The 19,100-nt window shown below is 42.5% G+C and overlaps 1 protein-coding gene across 3 annotated transcripts in view; it reads left to right on the top strand.

Moving 5' to 3' along the window:
- Positions 1-19,100, top strand: part of CEP68 (centrosomal protein 68) — a 44,579-nt gene that overhangs the window by 2,183 nt on the left and 23,296 nt on the right. For 2 of the 3 annotated variants that reach the window (XM_043986746.1, XM_043986745.1), the window contains exons 2-3: positions 12,606-13,054; positions 16,851-18,395. In XM_043986746.1, coding sequence (XP_043842681.1) covers positions 12,620-13,054; positions 16,851-18,395 — 1,980 coding nt within the window. In that variant the 5' untranslated portion in view covers positions 12,606-12,619. Of the gene's footprint in view, positions 1-12,193; positions 12,263-12,605; positions 13,055-16,850; positions 18,396-19,100 lie in introns of those variants that run through there. The other variant, XM_043986747.1, reaches the window with a different exon arrangement.

Genomic DNA, 19,100 nt, shown 5'->3' with positions numbered 1-19,100 from the left:
GGAAGAGAGGTCATCATTCTAACTAACCCTTTCACATTACAGCTAAGAAACTGAAGCATACAGATTCTGGTTCTAAATCCTGACCTCTTGTTAGTAAACCTGATGTCTCACTAATAAAATGGGAGTGAGAAGATCTCTCCAACTAAATTAACTGAACATTAAAAATGTTGTTCTGTTTTTAATAAGTTTTTAATGATTTTTTTGTTTTTTACATCATCATAGCTTTCCCCAGTATATCTCCCCTCCCTCTCCCAGAAAGCCATCCCATATAACAAATAGTATGTTTTAAAGACCACTCTCCCAAAAAAAGAAAGGGAAAAAAGAGGAAAAATTAGTACATCCAATCAATACATTGAAAAAGTCCCAAAACATCTGAAATGTGCATCTGTGGACTCAAATTGGATTCAAATGGATTCAAATCACGCTCGATCTTTTTAATTTTGTACAATTCACTTTTTTTGGGTTTTTTTTGGTTTTTTAGTGAGGCAATTGGGGTTAAGTGACTTGCCAAGGGTCACAGGGCCAGTAAGTGTTAAGTGTCTGAGGCTGGATTTGAACTCAGGTACTCCTGACTCCAGGGCCAGTGCTCTATCCACTGCACCACCTAGCTGCCCCTACAATTCACTTTTGATTTTTTGATGTGTGACTCTGTTTACCTTGTGGTAGTCATAAATATTCCTGGCTCTGCTTACTTCATTCACTTGCAACAGTTGATGTTTTTCTTTCAATTCTCTGTATTCACATATTTCTTACAGTGCATTAATGTACCACAATTTGGTTAGTAATTCCTCAGTATGTATCTAGTTTCTAATTCTTTGCTATTATAAAAAGTGCTCCTATAAATATTTTGGTGTATATGGGGATTTTCTTCTTATCAATGACTTCCTTGGAGTATAAGTCCAGGAATGCAGTCTCTGGGACAAAAAGTATGGACATTTTTTGGGCAGGGCAATGAGAGTTAAGTGACTTCCCCAGGGTCACACAGCTAATAAGTGTCGAGTGTCTGAGGCCGGATTTGAACTCAGGTACTCCTGAATCCAGGACAGGTGCTTTATCCACTGTGCCATCTAGCTGTCCCTAGAGCTTCCTAACGAAACCTCGGGTTGCAAAAAAAGCAACTGTGTAGTTATATCGAGGTATTTCTCACTGAAAAAACAGAAAGCACACTCTTTGTTGAGCTTTGGGACCATGGATGTGGAACATTACATATACTGTTTGGTTGGATTTTTTTGTTTGTTATCCACTGTGCCACCTAGCTGCCTCCTGCATATACTTTTTTTTTTTTTTTTGGTGAGGCAATTGGGGTTAAGTGACTTGCCCAGGGTCACACAGCTAGTAAGTGTCAATTATCTAAGGCTGGATTTGAACTCAGGTACTCCTGAATCCAGGGCTGGTGCTCTGTCCACTACACCACCTAGCTGCCCCCTGCATATACTATTAAACACAATTAAAGTATTGGTTTTGCTAAACTGCTTTCTGCCCCATCTTTTTGTAGTCATTGTTGTAAGGAACGGATCATTGGGGAGAGAAGTTGGAAAGAATATACAGCCAGTTCATACTTTACATAAGTGGACCATTCCTCAGACCTCTACCTAAATCGGTAAAGTCATTTCTATGAATACAAATTTGCCCCTACCTACCCATTTCACTTAGCCTTTATAACAAAGTCATATACAAAATAATACCTTTATGCAAATCATAAAATGTACTAAAATGAAGACATTAAATACTGTACTATAATAATAAACAGAATTATGAAATGAAAGGTAAAGTTAATGATAAAGTAGCCACAGTATTGTAAAGTTAACATAAGTATGCAGTATGTTGCCCCTTCCCCACCTACTGCACCCACTCTTTGTCACTGGTGTTTGGCTGTACAACTTTTTGTGTGTGTGTGTGAGGCAATTGGGGTTAAGTGACTTGCCCAGGGTCACACAGCTAGTAAGTGTTAAGTGTCTGAGTCCGGATTTGAACTCAGGTACTCCTGACTCCAGGGCCAGTGCTCTATCCACTGTGCCACCTAGCTGCCCCGGTACAACTTTTTTTAAATGAAGCTATAGAGAGATGTTTGGACACTGACTCTTTTTTCCCCTTGTATATCTGATGATAACAAGCAAAATCATCCTCAACTAGTCTTTGAACTTTTAAAAATCTTGAAGTATTTGGGATCCATCTTTTCAGTACAAGAAAAATGTTTACTCAAATAATGAAATGCATCTACCAACTGTTTCTTGGGAACCTTTTTGGTTTGACCTCAAGTTCTTTTTTTAAAATTTTTTTCCATAAAAGTATTTTATTATTTTCCAGTTACATATAGAGATAATTTGCAACATTTGTTTTTATAAGATTTCTAGTTTCAATTTTTCTCCCTCCTTCCCCTCCCCAAGACAGCTAGCAATCCAATATAGGTTATATATGCGCAATCACATTAAACATATTTCTGCATTAGTCATGCTGTGCAAGAAGAATCAGAGCAAAAAAGAAAAACCTCAAAAAAGAAAAAAATAGAGATAGTATGATAAAATCTGCATCTAGATTCCATAGTTCTTTTTTCTTTTTTTTCTATATTTGGAGAGCATTTTCCATCATGAGTCCTTTGTAACTGTCTTGGACCATTGTATTGCTGAGAAGAGTCAAGTCCATCACAGTAGATCAACACACATTGTTATTGATACTGTGTACAATGTCCTCCTGGTTCTTCTGTTCACTTCACTCAGCATCAGTTCATGTAAGTCCTTCCAGGTTTTTCTGAAATCTGCCTGCTCATTATTTCTTACAACACAATAGTATTCCATTACATTCATATACCACAACTTGTTCAGCCATTCTCCAATTAATTGATGGGCATCTCCTCAATTTCCAATGCCTTGCCACCACAAAAAGAGCAGCTATAAATATTTTTGTACATGTGGGTCCTTTTCCCTTTTGTATGATCTCTTTGTGAAAAAAGACCTAGTAGTGGTATTGCTGGGTCAAAGGGTATTCACAGCTTTATAGCCCTTTGGGCAGAGTTCCAAATTGTTCTCCAGAATGGTTGAATCAGTTCACAGCTCCACCAACAAATGCATTATTGTTCCAATTTTTCCACAGCTTCTCCAACATTTATTATTTTCCTTTTTTGTCATATTAGCCAATCTGATAGGTGTCAGGTAGTACCTCAGAGTTGTTTTAATTTGCATTTCTCTAATCAATAGTGATTTAGAGCATTTTTTCTTATGGCAATAGATAGCTTTGATTTCTTCATCAGAAAACTGCCTGTTCATATCCTTTGACCATTTCTCAATTGGGGAGTGACTTGGATTCTTATAAATTTGATTTAGTTCCTCATATATTTTAGAAATGAGGCCTTTATCAGAAGTACTGGCTATAGAAATTGTTTCCCAGCTTTTTGTCTCCCTTCTTTTATTTTTTTAAGTGAGGCGATTGGGGTTAAGTGACTTGCTCGGGGTCACACAGCTAGTAAGTGTTAAGTGTCTGAGGCTGGATTTGAACTCGGGTACTCCTGACTCTAGGGCCAGTGCTCTATCCACTGCACCATCTAGCTGCCCCCTCCCTTCTAATTTTGGATGTATTGCTTCTGTTTGTGCAAACACTTTTTAATTTAATGTAGTCAAAAACATCCATTTTGCATTTCATAATATTCTCTATCTCTTGTTTGTTGACCTCAAGTTGTAAAGCTTCCCTCTCTTTTTCTGCAATCTTTGCAGCCAGTGGTTCAATCAGATTCTCATTCAACAGTTCTTGTCCATGAGACTGAATTAGCTCCTCCACATCATTTTTATCTACTTCTAGTTCAATTCTTGTGCTAATATCACAGTGTTGTTCTTCAAACACATCATCTCTGTCAAATCCACGAAAATCGAACTGTGGACACTTTTTTCCCCACTCTCTTCAAACACATTTCTGATAAATATTCCCATGCCTTAGCAGTATTCTGAATTGCATGGTGAATGTTATAGGACTTAAAGGAATCTCTCAATGCCCTCATCTGCATCCAAAGCTATAACTGCCTGGGCAAATGTAGTACTACCTTGAAATTGACAGTCACTCCCTTATAATTGTAATAATGAAGTAGTGTTGTTAGGAGGAAGGTAGACCACTTTTACATTTTCTTTAAAACCATCCAGATGGGGAGGGTGACCTGGGGCGTTATCCAAAATAAGTTGAATCTTGAAAGGAATGACATTATTATTAACTTCTCAACTTGTAGAGTGAAGCATAGGCAAATTGGGACCAATACTGAGGCTTAAATACTTTGGTCACACATTGAAAAGACAGGACTCATTGGAAAATGATGTTGGGAAAGATGGAAAGCAAAAAGAAGGGGACAGCAGAAAATGAAATGGATAGAGTGTCATGGAAGCAACAAGCAGGAGCTTGGACACACTGAAAGCTAGAAGGGGGGCCTGGTGTGTTATGTGGTCCATGGGGTCATGAGGAGTTAGACACGGCTGAACAGATGAACAACAGGAGTGTTGCTTTGCTGATGCCTTTCAACGTTCTGGGGTTTTCTGAGTGGTGTACAAGAACGGATTTTAATTTGCAAGTCTCAGGTGCATTCTCTCCAAGCCGAAGAGGAACTATTTTTCTAAGGTTTGTGCCTTGGTGGAGTCATTTTGTCCTCCACTGACATGTAGGTTTGAGATGACATTCTTTGATAAAATAGGCAGGTTTTCATCTACATTAAAGATTTGTTCTAGCAAGTAGGGACCTCTTTTGTTTTAGGCAGGAACTCTGGGAACTTTTTGGCTTCAGTTATCTGAACTAGTGGCCTCTCCTGACACACTTGCACATTATGAAATCCTGCACAATTTCAAATCAGAACTGGAATTCAGATTTCTTTCAGGTAAAGTTGAATTTGCATAAGGTGAATTTAGGTAAAGTGAGAACTGTCTGTATTAGGAAATTAAGATGGTATGAAAACAGCATATCAATAAAAATTTAAATATGTGAACCCCTACCCCACCAATAGGTAGGAAATATTTTGGCAGCTTAGTATTGAAGAAAGCATTAGATAATGGGATCAGAAGACATGGATTTTGAGTGTGCCACTCAGTAGCTTTGGAACCTTGGGAAGTCTTTTCCTACTTTGTAGAAGGTCATTTCCCTCATCTGTAAATTGAGGGGTTGGGCTCTTTCAGTTCTAACATTTTATGTGTCATGGTGAGTGATTGGTTTCTTTGGAAATGGGGCTTTTATTTTCTCCTCCTCCAGTATTTTAAACCAGCCTTCATGGAGGAGAAAAGTCACATCACTTAAAAGCAACAAACCAACAGAAACATGGAGATTTTTGCTGTTCTAGAGAAATTGTATCTAAGCAGCACAATCTGGTAGCTGCTGCCTGAAACTGCAAGATACAAGAGAGGATATGACCTCACTTCCAGTTTTTTGTTTTTACTAAATAAGCTTCTCTAAGGGCTGGATCTTGACGTCTCTGAAGGAATCAGCGGAAGAAGTCATGGGGGGGAGGATTGCCTCAGGTTACAACCTACTACAAATTATTTTGTTGCCTCGTATAGGGACCTTGTATAGGGACTAATTTCAGAGACCCACACCTCTCTCTCCCTTTTTTTAAGTATAAATGACAAAACTTGATCAGTTTCACCACAAACTATGTTCTTATGCTCAAGTTTTGTCATTTATATTTGTATGAGGCACACTAACTCTTAAATGATTGGGGTCTGTTTTAGTAATGTGGCAGCAGGAGCCAGGTTTGGCTTACCTGTGGAATTGGGAGAAAACCTTTGGTTTGGGAAGATGTTTCTGATTGTTGGGATTTTGTAGTTGCAGGTAACTCATTCTTCCCTTCCCTGTATGCTGAAAACAAATTAGATCTACTTGCATTATCTGTAGCATCAGTGCTTTGAGCTTTGTTACTATGCAGCGGAAGTGGCCCAAGAAGCTGGAGAGTTAGGGGAGTGTTCACCCAAGATCCTTTGTGCATGTGGCAGCTGCATATCTTTCAGGGACATTTGAAAGCCTTGCATTGACTAGCTAGCAGGCCAGCCTTCTCCTCCTCCCCTTTAAGCGTGAAAGTCAGTCATTTAGGGTGCTCTTGTAGTTGGAATCGGCAGACTGGAAAAGTGGGCTGAATATTGGTTAGTTAGGCAGTAAATACTCTGCTCCCCTGCGTTCCTGAGACATCTATCCTAGTCCCACACTTCTCACCCAGTGGGGTCCAGACTGGCTCATGTGACCCAAGAATAATAAGACATATTTCTGTCATGGAGTAATAGGTGGTGTGGGGGTCCGTAGGTATTGCTCTGTAAAGAAGTACAACTCTTGCACACAACCCAATTAGAATAAAATGGTCTGTTATTTGGGCACTGGAGAAAGTGACCAAGAGGGAAGTCAGAGACTTTGCCTCCAGGGAAGGCCAAAGCTTTTGTAGAGAATAGATGGGGTGACCACCTGACAATGGAAAGTTCCTTTTGGGGGTGGGGTGGGGAAAGATTCCTGAGAGTCAGAGGGAAGTTTCTTTTGGAGTGATAGTCCTGACCTCTGCCGTTATCTCTGTCTCCTAGCTCAGGCAGTAGCCACGCCTAACTGATTTACTTTCCTGCTATAGAATTTAATCTCCCCTAACTTCTTCTAGTTGGCCAGTTTAAACTTTAATAGTCCCTTAATTCCTCACTATGTCCCAAGCCCTGTGTCATTTCTATAGCTCTTTAAGGTTTGTAGAATATATTCCTTACATCTCTCCAAAGTATTAGGTACAAAAACCACCATCCCCATTTTAAAGATAAGAGAACTGAGGTTGAAATTTGCTTAATGCCTTCCTGGCAACCAAAAATCTGGGATTTGAACCCAAGTCTTCTGATTCCCAAGTCCACAACTCTACCTCACATTGCCTTCCAGAGGGGCGGGGCAGGAATTTCAGAATGCAGCTCTGGGTAGAAGAGGCACTATGTCTACTTAAAGAAAAAAAAAAACTAGAATAGTCATAACAAGCCTCACTGATTTTTTTATTACATGCCCCCCCCCAACCCCCATAGAATCAAGAGGGCTTTTTTTTTTCTTTTTCTGATTTTTGAAGATTTTTTATATTTTCTTCCAGGCAGCAGTTCCCAGGATGTTTGCTGATACCAAAATACACCCATTAGAGGGCAGAACCAACATTCCATTCCTCCTCCCATGCCTCTCCTTTGTGTTACTTTATTTCTTCAGTTCCTCTTTTAGCATTTCTCTCATAATGCTCTTTAGCTTCTAAGTGTTCTCTAAGAGTCTGAGCACAGACTCTTTCTTTTTGTGGAATGAGATGTGGTTGTGGAATGACTTCCTGATAAGCAGTGCACAAGGATCCTTCCTAAAACAATCCTTGTGTGGATTATTTTTCCCTTCAGAGCAGCCCTTGATGACCACTTTAACCTACTTCACATAGATACAGTGTTTTGGGAAGTTGTATAGACACTGACTTTACCTATGTCTGGGGGACCCTACCTAGGGGTGAGCCCTAAGCCCGCCCCCTGGGCAGTGCTGAAGACAACTGCTGATCTTGGTGTATTTGGCTGCCCATTCTAGCTCTCCGGCAATGGCTCCTCCGACACAGCCAGCCTTCTCTCGTGACAGCCTCCCTTTGTTGGCTTCTCCTCCTCATGACCCTGCCTCTTTTTCATACTCCCACCTATTCCCAGATCCAGCCTCCATTTTTAAATTCCCCTTCTTCTTAAATCTCATTCTTCCAAAAGCTTTCTGGCAACCCAATAATGCCCAGGCCTTTTTTTTTTTCCTCTTTCCTCTCATTTGGCCATAATTAGTGCTTGCCTGGAGGGTCTGCCCTAGAGTTGGGTCTAGTCTCCTTATGGTTAAGTACTGTGCATTTCCATAGCACCCAGCACTTGAGCCAGATGGCTACTATTCTTGAATAACCAAGCACTGGACTTGAGTCCTGACCTCAGTGCTTGCCAGTTGTGTGACCACCAGCAGCCACAGTTGCATTTTCTGTGGAATGGAGATAATTATATTGGCTTTGCCTAGTTACTTGTGAAGAATGGTCCCCTGTAAGCCTTAAAGCAGATAGAACACTGGATCTAGTGGCAGAAGGACCTGAGTTCAAATCCAGCCTCATGTGTCTCTGGGCAAGTTACTTAACTCCTTTGTGCCTTAATCTACCGAGAAGGAAATGACAGTTTGCTCTAGGATCTTTGCCAAGAAAACCCCATGGACAGTGTTGGCAGGCTGTGGTCCACCAAGAGTAGGACACGACTGAACGATAGCAACTTTATAGATGTGAGAATCACGGAGTTAATCTACTTTTGCTTCCAAATCACAGGATCATGGAGGGAGACTCTCATCTAACCCCTTCATTTCACAGATGAGGACACTGAGGTCCTGAGGGTTGCAGTGCCCAACCCAGGCAGCAGGAAGCAGGGATTATTTTGTGAAGTTGGACATGGGATGATCCCATCTTCATTAGCATGCATGGATGTGTATAAGGTCCCCTTGCTTCATTTCATATAACCCACATATTGTCAGGGAATTTGTTCTGAAATAAGTGATTTTATTTTATTTATTTATTTATTTTTGTGAGGCAATTAAGGTTAAGTGACTTGCCCAGGATCACACAGCTAGTAAGTGTCAAGTGTCTGAGGCTAGATTTGAACTCTGGTACTCCTGAATCCAGGGCCGGGGCTTTATCCACTGTGCCACCTAGCTGCCCCCGAGATAAGTAATTTTAAATACAGCCAGAGGTTCACTGGAATCCTGAAATAAACCTTTTTATTTTAGAGAAGAGAACTATCCTGCAAGTCTGTATGTATACCAGGTTTGTTGAAAACAAGGTCCTCCCCATGGGCAGTTCCTTCTTTCTGCCCTGTACAGAGGTGGTGATATAATCTGCTAGAGACCAGAGAGCTGTGCAGCCTCAGACACCACATAGCCAGCTATGCCCAGCCAAGTTAGAATTACCAGAACGTGTGATGTGTGTGTGTACATATTTTTACTGTGCAACAAGAGTAGGCAGAGCTGTCTGGCTTCTTATTCTCGACTGAGGACAGAGCTCCTCTGAGTTGCTGCAGATTTGGATTATTACAAAAAAGGTAGTAACAAAGTCAAATTTACTAGGATAACCGGAAAAATCTCTTGGAATTATAGCTGGTTAAAAACTGGAGAGGGGAGGCAGATTTGGTTTTGTAAGGATTCCGGATGGGTTGACAGTGGGGCTGAATTCATTATTCATGTTGTGGAGTCTAATGTCTTCTCCTCTTACTGTAGTTGTGAGGGTTAAATGAGACAGTCTGGAAAATGCTTTGTCAAGCACTTGTACCATTTAGGTACCTACCCCGCTGCTTTGCTTGAGTGAGCTGGAATTGCTATAGCCTGGTGATCTGCATACCTGGGTTGTTGTCCAGGCCTTGGCCTTAATTCTCTTAGTGACCTTGGCGAGTCATGTCAGTTGTATGGCACAAGATCTCTAATGTTCCTGACAGCCCTGATCTGACTCTGACTCTCTGGATTTGAAGGGATTGTATAGATATGAAAGTGGTGATCCTGCGCTCCTTTAAAGATAGGACAGAGTCTCTGTTTTAGATTGTTGGACTCAGCCCAAAGACAAACACGCTTCTCTTGTAGAAGAAAGAGAGAATAGGGAGAAATGAGGGGATTGGATTAGAGAGTCATAGGCTCACAGGTTTAGAGCTGGATGGACCTTAGAGGTCGGGGAATCTAGATCCCTCATTTCACATGTGAGGAAAGCCCTGGGAGTTTAGGTCACACGGGCTAGCAGGTCAGGATCTCTAAGGTCGTTCTAGTTAGTGATTAGAAAAATTATATTTGGCTTCAGGATGCAGTCGGGAATGTGAATAGATATTCACATTTAGCCTGTATGCCCAGTCCTGGTTATAACCCTTTTGTCTTTACAACAAGCATCTTTCTAGGGAAGATCATGGGATCATAAATCTAGAATTGGAAGCAATCTTAGAAGTAAGATAATCCATCCTCTTCTTTTACAAATGAGGGACCTGAAGCTCATAGAAGTTAGTTTATTGGTCCAAGGTCACACAGGTAAGGAGCAGAGTCAGGATTTGAACTCAGGTCCTATGACTCCCAAGTTCAGGTATCTTTTTACTGTATAATTCTACCTGCCAGGAGGCATGAAGTTTACTTCTCTCTGTCCAGTGAGAAGTTTTATAGGAATGAAGAAAGATAGACTTGTCCTTCTAAAACAGAAGTAGGGAATAATCCTGCCAGAAGCCCTCAATTTAATTTCATCTAGTTCAGGGGAGTTCTTAATCTTTTTTATGTATCATAGATCCCTTTGGCAATCTGATAAAGCTTATGGATCCCTTCAAAGGACGATGTATTTTAAATGCATAAAATAAAAGGAAGCCAATTTTATTGAAATACAGTTTTCAATTCAAGTTTACAGGCCCTAGGGTAGGAATTATTAAGGCTAAAATTCTAGCTAGTCTGTCTAAAATATCTAATGAGTGGTTGCCAATAAATTATAAGCTTTAGCAAGAGTTAGACTTTTAAGCATTTATTAAGGAGAATAAAAAAAAAAAGAGAGAGAGAGAAAGGCCTACATTCATCTATCTATTAAAGGGAGAATGCATTTCGAGCTTCGCTTTCCGCCAGAGTCCACAGGAAAGATCCCCAATCAGAGCGCCAGGCTCCCCCTTCTTCCTCCCACAGGCAAACGTCACTTCCTGACGCCAAAGAAAAGACGCATGGTCTTGCCCTCAAAGACCTTCACCTCATGGCGGAGCTTTTCTATAGTAAGTCTCCAGCAGGTGGTGCCATTCCAATAGTTACAGAATCCAGGCTCTAGTTAATGAGAGAAGTACCAAAAAACCTTATAACTCATTAGCCCCATAGTTGTGGAAGTATAAGATGGAATTATCTTCTGCTGTAATATCCAAAAATGCTCCATGATTAGAATGTTGCTTCTTGAAAATTCGCTTTTGTCTCCTATACTTGTCTTCTGCTCGTATCACTTTTTGTGATGGTCACCTGCTTCGTTTTGTCTGACACTTCCTCCCTACCCTTCTATGTTGCCTCCAGATATAATTAGGCTTGATATAGAAATTTACTTTTGAAATAATTATTATTTATACTTTCTGACTGCCTAGAAAAATTTTCCTCAGCAGTTAGTGCTAGTTTTTTAGGCCTTTTTAAAAGCTAACTTGTCTGACCCTTTTATCTCTCATCTCACTTTGTAAAACAATTTCTTCTTTGTTCTAAGAGGCGGCCGGGTGATGCAACTGAGAGAGTACTGTGTTTGTGCATCAGGAGCACTTGATACTCAAATCTGGCCTCAGACACTCCCTGGATGTGTGACCCAGGCTATCTCTTTGCCTCAATTTCCTCAGATGTAGAATGGGAAAAATAATAGCACTTACCTCACAGGGGGGTTGTTGTTGTAAGGATCAGATGAGATAATATTTGTAAAGCACTTAGCACAGTGCTTGGTAGTAGGAGCATAAAGATGCTTATTCCCTCTCCTCCTTCCCTTTTCCCCATGCCACCCCTTGGGGTAGCTAGGTGGCACAGTGGATAGAGGCAGGATCTGAGTTCAAATCTGGCCTCAGACAGTTGACACTAGCTGTGTGACCCTGGGCAAGTCACTTAACCCTGATCTCCTCAAACATCTGGGGCCATCTTCAGTCATCCTGATGTATATCTTGCTGCTGGACCCAGATGGCTATGGAAGAGAGAGTGAGGCTGGTGACTTTGCACAACCCTCCCTCATTTAAATCCAGTTCACTGCTAGTCGTGACATCACCCTGATGTTGTGGCCCTCTTTGAGAAGGAAGGACAAACAGCACAACAGTGCCACCCTCATCCCAATATTCCCCTTCTGTCACTACTTCTACTTATTCCCTAGTCTTGAAATATTAACATGTTTAAAGCCCACATGTACATTTTGTAATTTTTTGGCTAACAGGAAACTGGTTAGCATATAATCAACAATAAATTAATGGGGGATCTTTTTTTTTTTCCCACTGTTGGATCAGTGGCTCCATAGAAAATAAAAATGGTGCCCGTCTCTGTATTAGTCATACTAGTTACAGTTTCTGCCATAGCAGCAGGGGAAGTTCAGCCTCCCTACCCAGGTGGCTTCGTGGGTGTTCTGGGGAGCATCATTTGTGGTCTAGGCATGCTCCGACTTGTTGTCCTTTGAAAGTTTTGCTCCTGATAGGAAGCAACCAGGACCGTGGCAACAGTAACTGGGTAGTCACAACAGAAGAGCGGCAGATGCTCGGCATAGAAGGACCCTATGTCTCTTTGCCAATTTGAGTGGGATGAGGAAACATGAATAAAGGTGACATTTGTCATAGAAGATCAAAATCCCGACTGATCAGGAGAATTCTTAAGATTTGTTCAATTTGGATTCCACTTATGTGGAGTCCCTGCCTAGTTCTGGGACCTGCGCTAACTGCTCTGGCATATAACAGAATGCTATGTTTTCACATGCTACATTGGAAGGGTTGGTACAAGGGGAGTTGTGACTTCATAGTTCTTCACAAAGTTGCTTTGTGCAAACAGTGCTTATGGCTTTAGAGGTTTCTTCTTTAGCCACATTCTGTGATCGGTGGGAAGAAAGGGTGCACTGAATTGTAAGAAATATAATCACTTTTTTCCTGTTCCTTTCCTGTTTCCTTCAGAGATCTGAGAACTGATGGGCCCTGACCTAGGGAGAGTAAGAAGTCTCTCCTCAATGGCCCTTGGTGAAGAAAAGATTTTGACAGAGAGTGAGACTGAAGCAGAGACAGTGCTGGATGGGAATGGCAAGCCCCGTGGAGGTTGGAAGAGCCAGGAACTAGAAGCGCATTGCTCAAAAGCTCTGGGCAGTATGCAACATTTCCTGGATGCCAGTGGGGGACAATGCTTCCCATTGGGGGAGGAAGAAGAGTTGACCGGCAGGAAGGCCGCCCCTGACCACAGCACTGTGGCTGGAGCGTGGAAGAAAAACCATACCGACAAAGAAGGCAAAACCCAGAGCTCAGAGAGAGAGCCTTTCATCACTGGCTCTGAACCTGTTTTTAGCCATTTACTTCCTGAAAACAGGACTGGAACAGGGACAGGAGACCTCTTGCTTACAGTAGGAGCCCAGGTAGGAAACGTTGCTTATGGTCCATTGCATTTATGGATTAATGACCTTTTAGGTCACTGTGACTTTTTGTCAGATACTTTTTTATTTGTTCACTTCAGCCACTATACGAGGTGAGATAAGAGCCTAGCGTCCTTTTTTATGGATGGGAAAACTGAGATATGATAAGGTCAAGTTATTCTTCATCAAGTTATCCTGATCTGGGTGGTTGGCCCCCAGAAGTCAGTAGCAAGGAAAAGAAAAAGTTCAATGTTATCTCTTAAGATAGAACCCTGTGTTGGGGGCGACTAGGTGGCGCAGTGAATAAAGCACCAGCCCTGGATTCAGGAGTACCTGAGTTCAAATCCGGCCTCAGACACTTGATACTTACTAGCTGTGTGATCCTGGACAAGTCACTTAACCCCCATTGCCCTGCAAAAAAAAAAAAGATAGAACTCTGTGCACTGGATTACCTACCCTGCCTGTGTTGTGGGCATGTGGGATACTGCATCACTTCCTTGAGTCTGTCTCCTTCCGCCCACCCTCAGAAAACAACACTGTACTTCTAGATGTACTTTTTATTGACTTATTTGCATAAATGATGCCCCCTCTCACCACCTGAAGAGAATGCACACTCCTCAGAGGGCAGGAGCTGGCTTGTACTCGTGTCTTTGTCTCCTGTACTTGAGTCGTGCTTGACACTTAGTAAGCACTTCATAAATGCTTATTGACTGATTGTTTGGGCATCCAGGGACCCAGGGCAAAAGTGGAGGTTATCTGTCAATGGGATAATCATGATACCTGTACTCCCTGGACTGCCAATAAGTACTACCTCACAGGGTGATCGTGAAGCTTAAATGAGAGAGTAAACGTGTATAAAATGAGCTTTCATAATTTAAAGTGCTGTGTAAACATTCACTGTCATTATTAATGGGGCCCTGAGAAACTGTTAACCCTCGTGCTCTGTTCTCTGGTGGCATAAGTCAAGGAGTTAGGAAGGACATCAAGCCTTCAGTGATCCGACTTCCACCCCCCTCAAACATGAAGCCAGGGGGCCAGGGTCCTCCCTAGAAGAGAATCTTGTGCCATCACCCTAAAAGCTGCTATGGTTTGGGGCGTGTATGCCTTTCTCATGAAGAGAAGGTGGCACTTGATTGGAGTCTTGAGAGAAGCCAGGGATTGTAGAAGTTGGAGGTGAGGAAGGGGAGGGAATTCTAGGCATGGAGGACAGAGTGTGCAGAAGACTGTCAAAGCCTTTTCTTCACCGAGGGCCATTGAGGAGAGACTTCTTACTCTCCCTGGGTCGGGGCCCATCAGTTCTCAGCTCTCTAAAGGAAGCAGGGAAGGTGAGACACAGTGTCATGTGTGAGTAATAGCAATAAAGCCAATTTGGATGGATCATAGAGCGTGTGAATGGGACTAATCTATTGAAGGATGGATAAGTAGGTTGGGGCCAGGTTGTAAAGGGCTTTAAATACCAATTGGAATAGTTTCTACTTAACCTAGATGAATAGGGAGCCACTGAAGTTTCTTGAACACAGGTGATATGGATAGACCTAGGCTTTAGGAAAATCACTTTGGCAGTCCTGTGGAGGATTAAGGGGAGTGGGGAGAAACTCTTGGTTCAGAGACCCATTAGGAGGCAATAGTCTTGATGAGAGTTAAAGGACTTAATTCATGGCTCTTTGAGTGAAGAGAAGGGTACAGATGCCAAAGATGTAAATAGAGGTCCAAGACAGGCTTGGGTAGCTGGTTGGCCATGTGGAGTGAGGGAGAGAAGAGAGGGGAGGGTGACACAACCGGGTGACTAGAGTGGAAAAGAAAATGGGTTCTGTTTTGGACAGGTTGCATTTGAGATGTCTTTGGGATATCCATTTTGAAATGTCTAGTAGGCAATGAAGGACCGGAGCTCAGGAGATTAATTAGGGCTGGAGATCTAGATATCTGAGTCATCTGTATAGAGATAATAATTAAGCCCATGGATGCTGGTGAGGTCTCTAAGTGAGAGAGTATATAGAGAAAGAGGAGGCCCAGGATAGAACCTTAGGGTACCTTCTCTGGGTCTTTATTCATTCAGATGTTTATCTTCCCTTTGAAATCAGTTGACATGGTCCTGTGAAGAAACCCTGACCTCAAATATCAAAGAAAAAACAAAGAATCCATTCTAGGATCTATCTGTATTATCCAAGAACTGAACAGTCTTGGACAAAGCTGTATGAAACACAGCAGATGGATTTTGAGGGACCTGGGGCTTGCAATGATCAGATGTGGTATTGGAATGTATGAGTTTAGCATTGTTTCTACCATTGGACTACTTAAATTCTAAAGGAAAAATTTTAGATTCTCTTCTTTTCTTATTTTTAAGGATTTATAAAAATCTTATATTTAAAGATACAGGTATTCATAGTAACTTATCAGCAACTTTATAACCCCTTCCTACCTTTCTGAATTATATATTCACATCTATTGCATGTACAGGCTTAGCAATACTTTAGGGTGCTTTAATTTCTGCCAAGGCCTCTTCTTCCATTGACATACTTTACTATAGCATTCTTGAACTGCAGTAACTGAAAAATTCATCACCCTGTACCTGATGATAAACTTTCTGAAGTTAGCTAGACTTGTCTTCGGATGTCTTTTCTAACTTGTATAGAACTTACATTCCATTGTCAGTAGGCTGCAGGAACCCAAGATGAGTACTCCACAGTGAGGCATTAGAGGAGGGCTTAACAAAAAACAACAACAAAAAAAATGGCACTAGCTAAGAGAGGCAGTGAGGCCTAGTGGATAGAGTGCTACTTGGATTTCAGAAACATCTGAATTCAAATCCTCCCTGTAACACTTAATAGCTGTGTGACCCAGAGCAAGTTCATGTAAACTCTGTGCCTCAGACACTCTTATGATTTAGGTGGGGTTATCATTGGGTTGCAATCTCACCCACCTCACAGATCTTGTCTTTATCCTTTCTTTTTTTCTTTTTCCTTTTCTTTTTTTTTTTTTTGGTGGGGCAATGAGGGTTAAGTGACTTGCCCAGGGTCACATAGCTAGTAAGTGTCAAGTGTCTGAGGCCTGATTTGAACTCAAGTCGTCCTGAATCCAGGGTGGGTGCTTTATCCACTGTGCCACCTAGCTGCCCCCACCTTCATTCTTTAAACAAAGCTCTTATTAGTGGTATTCATCATTTTGCTTTTCCTCCAATGGAGTTATTTAATATAACCATAATCACAACTCCTTGAAGTAATGAACTGTTATTTCATATAGGAAAGCTGAGTAATATGCTGGCATTTGAACATGCCGTCAAAACAAAAGGAGGATGTAGCTCTGCAGGATGCCTTCTGCTAGTCCTGGGATCACTATGAAGATGATTCATAGATAGAATGAGGTCCTTTCTACCTGAGACATTTCTCAAAGATTTTCTACCAAAAAAGGGAGGATTTCTTCCATTTCAGGAGGGATGTGAATTTGGTACCAATTGTCCCTGGCCATTTTGGCTAACACCCATCCTAAATTGGCAGTCAGTCTTTGGTGTTTTGCTGTTTCATCTGTTGGGAAAGAAATCCTATGAAAGCTGTTTTCTCTATCCCAAGACTGTAGTATTGTGCTAGTGCCATTTGTCAGATTCTTTGAGTCTTACAGTTTGAGAATCCTTGTGTTTGCCAATCTACAGGGTTCTTTTCCTAAGGGAGACCTTTCCGTTGTCATCCAGGTGCCAAATAAAAGTTCTTGGCCCTTTTGTTCTTAGTAGATTGCTCCAGTCCAGTCACTTCTATGGTTATGTTTTTTCTTTGTTTTCCTCCCCTCTCTTTCTTCTTTACTACAGATGGAGGAGAAATTGTGTCTTGACTCTCCAGCGCTACCTCAGAACATCGCTGACCCTCTAGTCAGGACACTCAGCTCAGGAGAGGTTGCTGACGATGAAGATGACCGGTCCAGTTTTGAATCCCCCCGAATCTATGGTCCGAGGCAGCAGTCTTCCAACTCCAGTTCTTCTTTCTCATTGAGGTGGAGATCTTTGCTGAACCTCGATTTATCTGGCCTTTCTCTTTCCAGTCACAGCTTTCCCACCTCACCTACCCCAAGTGGTTTTCGAGAGAAGACAGGATCCCAAACCCTGTGGCCTGCTAACAGCTCTTCACTGGAGCCCAGAGCCTCATATTTGCCATCTGGTTGTTTGAGCTCTGCATTGGACCCCGTGCCTCCAACACATGGGATGCCATGTCTAGCATCCTGCAGCGGTGGAGCTGTGGCTGAAACAAGCAGGAGGCGGTGCTCCTTTCAGGCTGATTATTGGGCCTGTGTGCTGCCCGATTCCTTGCCTCCGTCTCCTGATCGTCGCTCCCCTCGCTGGAATCCAAATAAAGAGTATGAAGACTTGCTTGATTACACTTACCCGTTAAAGCCCAAGACCCAGCTTCCAAAGCACATTGACAGCCGTGTGCTGGCCGACCCCTTCCTGCACGACTCAGGTGTTGACCTGGATAGCTTTTCCCTCTCCCCTGAGAACACCCTGAAGTCCCCCGCTACTCTGTCCCATGACTGCCTGCCCACAGAACCAGATGCCCAGCTCCCTCCAGAACCCAGAAACTGGGATGATAGGTTTTCTCCTGTGGTGTTGCAGACCCAGGGTAACTTCGGATCAGCAGCTTCTGGTCAATTTACTTCTACTCCCAAAGCCAGTAGTAGACATACTCTTAAGAATGACAAGGAGCAGCCCCTAATGAACTTCAGGAAGGAACACAGGAAGCCTGTGGGAAGATGCCTTGAGGAACACTTGCCGTCACCAGGAGAGTGGTCCCCAGGGAGTTCCTTTTCAACACTTAGAGGAAAGAAAAGTGGGAGTGGTCATCTCCAGTATCTTTCCCTTGAGGCTCCAGCTGCATCAGGGCGGAAAACACAAGAGGATCTAGAAATTGAAGAAGAGTATCTTGCTCTGCCCCCTCGGCTGACCCAGGTTTCCAGTCTGGCTCCCTATCTGTCTGTCATTCAGACAGCCGATTCTCAGCCTTCCGTAACCACCAAAGGGCAAGGTTTATCAGCTGCCTCTAGTGGGAACGAGCCAACTCCCCCTTTGCACCCTAGCAAAAGGCAGTCTCCTACTTGGGAAGAATCCCTAGGGAAGTGGGGTACTACAGACCGGGGTTGCTATGCTCAGATCCCCCGCTCTCAGTTTCAAGAACTTGATAGGGAAGGTGACGCTAATATATTGATCAGTCAGGACCCAGGAGGCCCAGCCAGCCGACTGAGGACAGTCTCCTCCTTTAGGGAAATGCTTGTTGGGCTGGCTTATTCTGACTTGAAACCAGAAGAGCAGCATCTAAAGAAGGAGAGCGACCGAGAAAGAGAATCCCTTCTACAGTGTGTGAAGGTACGGAAAAGAACATTTACAGAGATTCACACGGAGGCACCGCTTACCACTGCCCTCCCTCTCCAACTCCCAGATTAGCTTCAGTTATTGACCAGGTCAGAGCGAAGCAGCACTTTGTAGTGTGTTATGTGGTAGGTGGTCTCACCTCTCACTATAAGAGAGGCCATTCTGAGCCCCACTTACAAAACTGGGCTTCAAGATTCAAGGACATCATCATTTCAGTTTAGACTCTAATGTTCCAAAAGTCAGCCCGAGCCTTCTTGGTAGAGTGGGAGAGAGAGTATGTGAGCTTCCCCCCATCATGTTTCAAATATAGGAGCATGGTTTCTTTTTCTATATGGTACTTTGGGGGAGCAGAGGGTGCATTGCAAAACTTTCTTGATTCTTCCTTTGGTTTGTCACTTAATAGAAACAGTGTCTCATTTATAGAGAACATTATACTTCACATAAACTAAACTGTATCTGCTCAAAGGAGATAATGCTAGACAAATAATGTCCCCATTTGACGGTGAGGACACTGAGATACAAGAAAGTTGAAGTAGGTGGCTGAACCAAGGCCATACCAGGGACAGAGCCAGGATTTGAATCCAGGTCTCTTGAATTATGGTGTCATAGAAAAAGCAATGAACTGGGACTAAGGAAACCCTAGTTGTAGCTGCAGTTTTGTTGCAGGGTAGTCACTGCAGTTCTGGTGAGTGACAGCCT

The sequence above is a fragment of the Dromiciops gliroides genome, chromosome 2 (genome assembly GCF_019393635.1).
Source record: "Dromiciops gliroides isolate mDroGli1 chromosome 2, mDroGli1.pri, whole genome shotgun sequence".
Lineage (NCBI taxonomy): Eukaryota > Metazoa > Chordata > Mammalia > Microbiotheria > Microbiotheriidae > Dromiciops > Dromiciops gliroides.
Note: the sequence above shows the minus strand (reverse complement) of the source record. Positions and strands in the feature narration are given on the sequence as shown.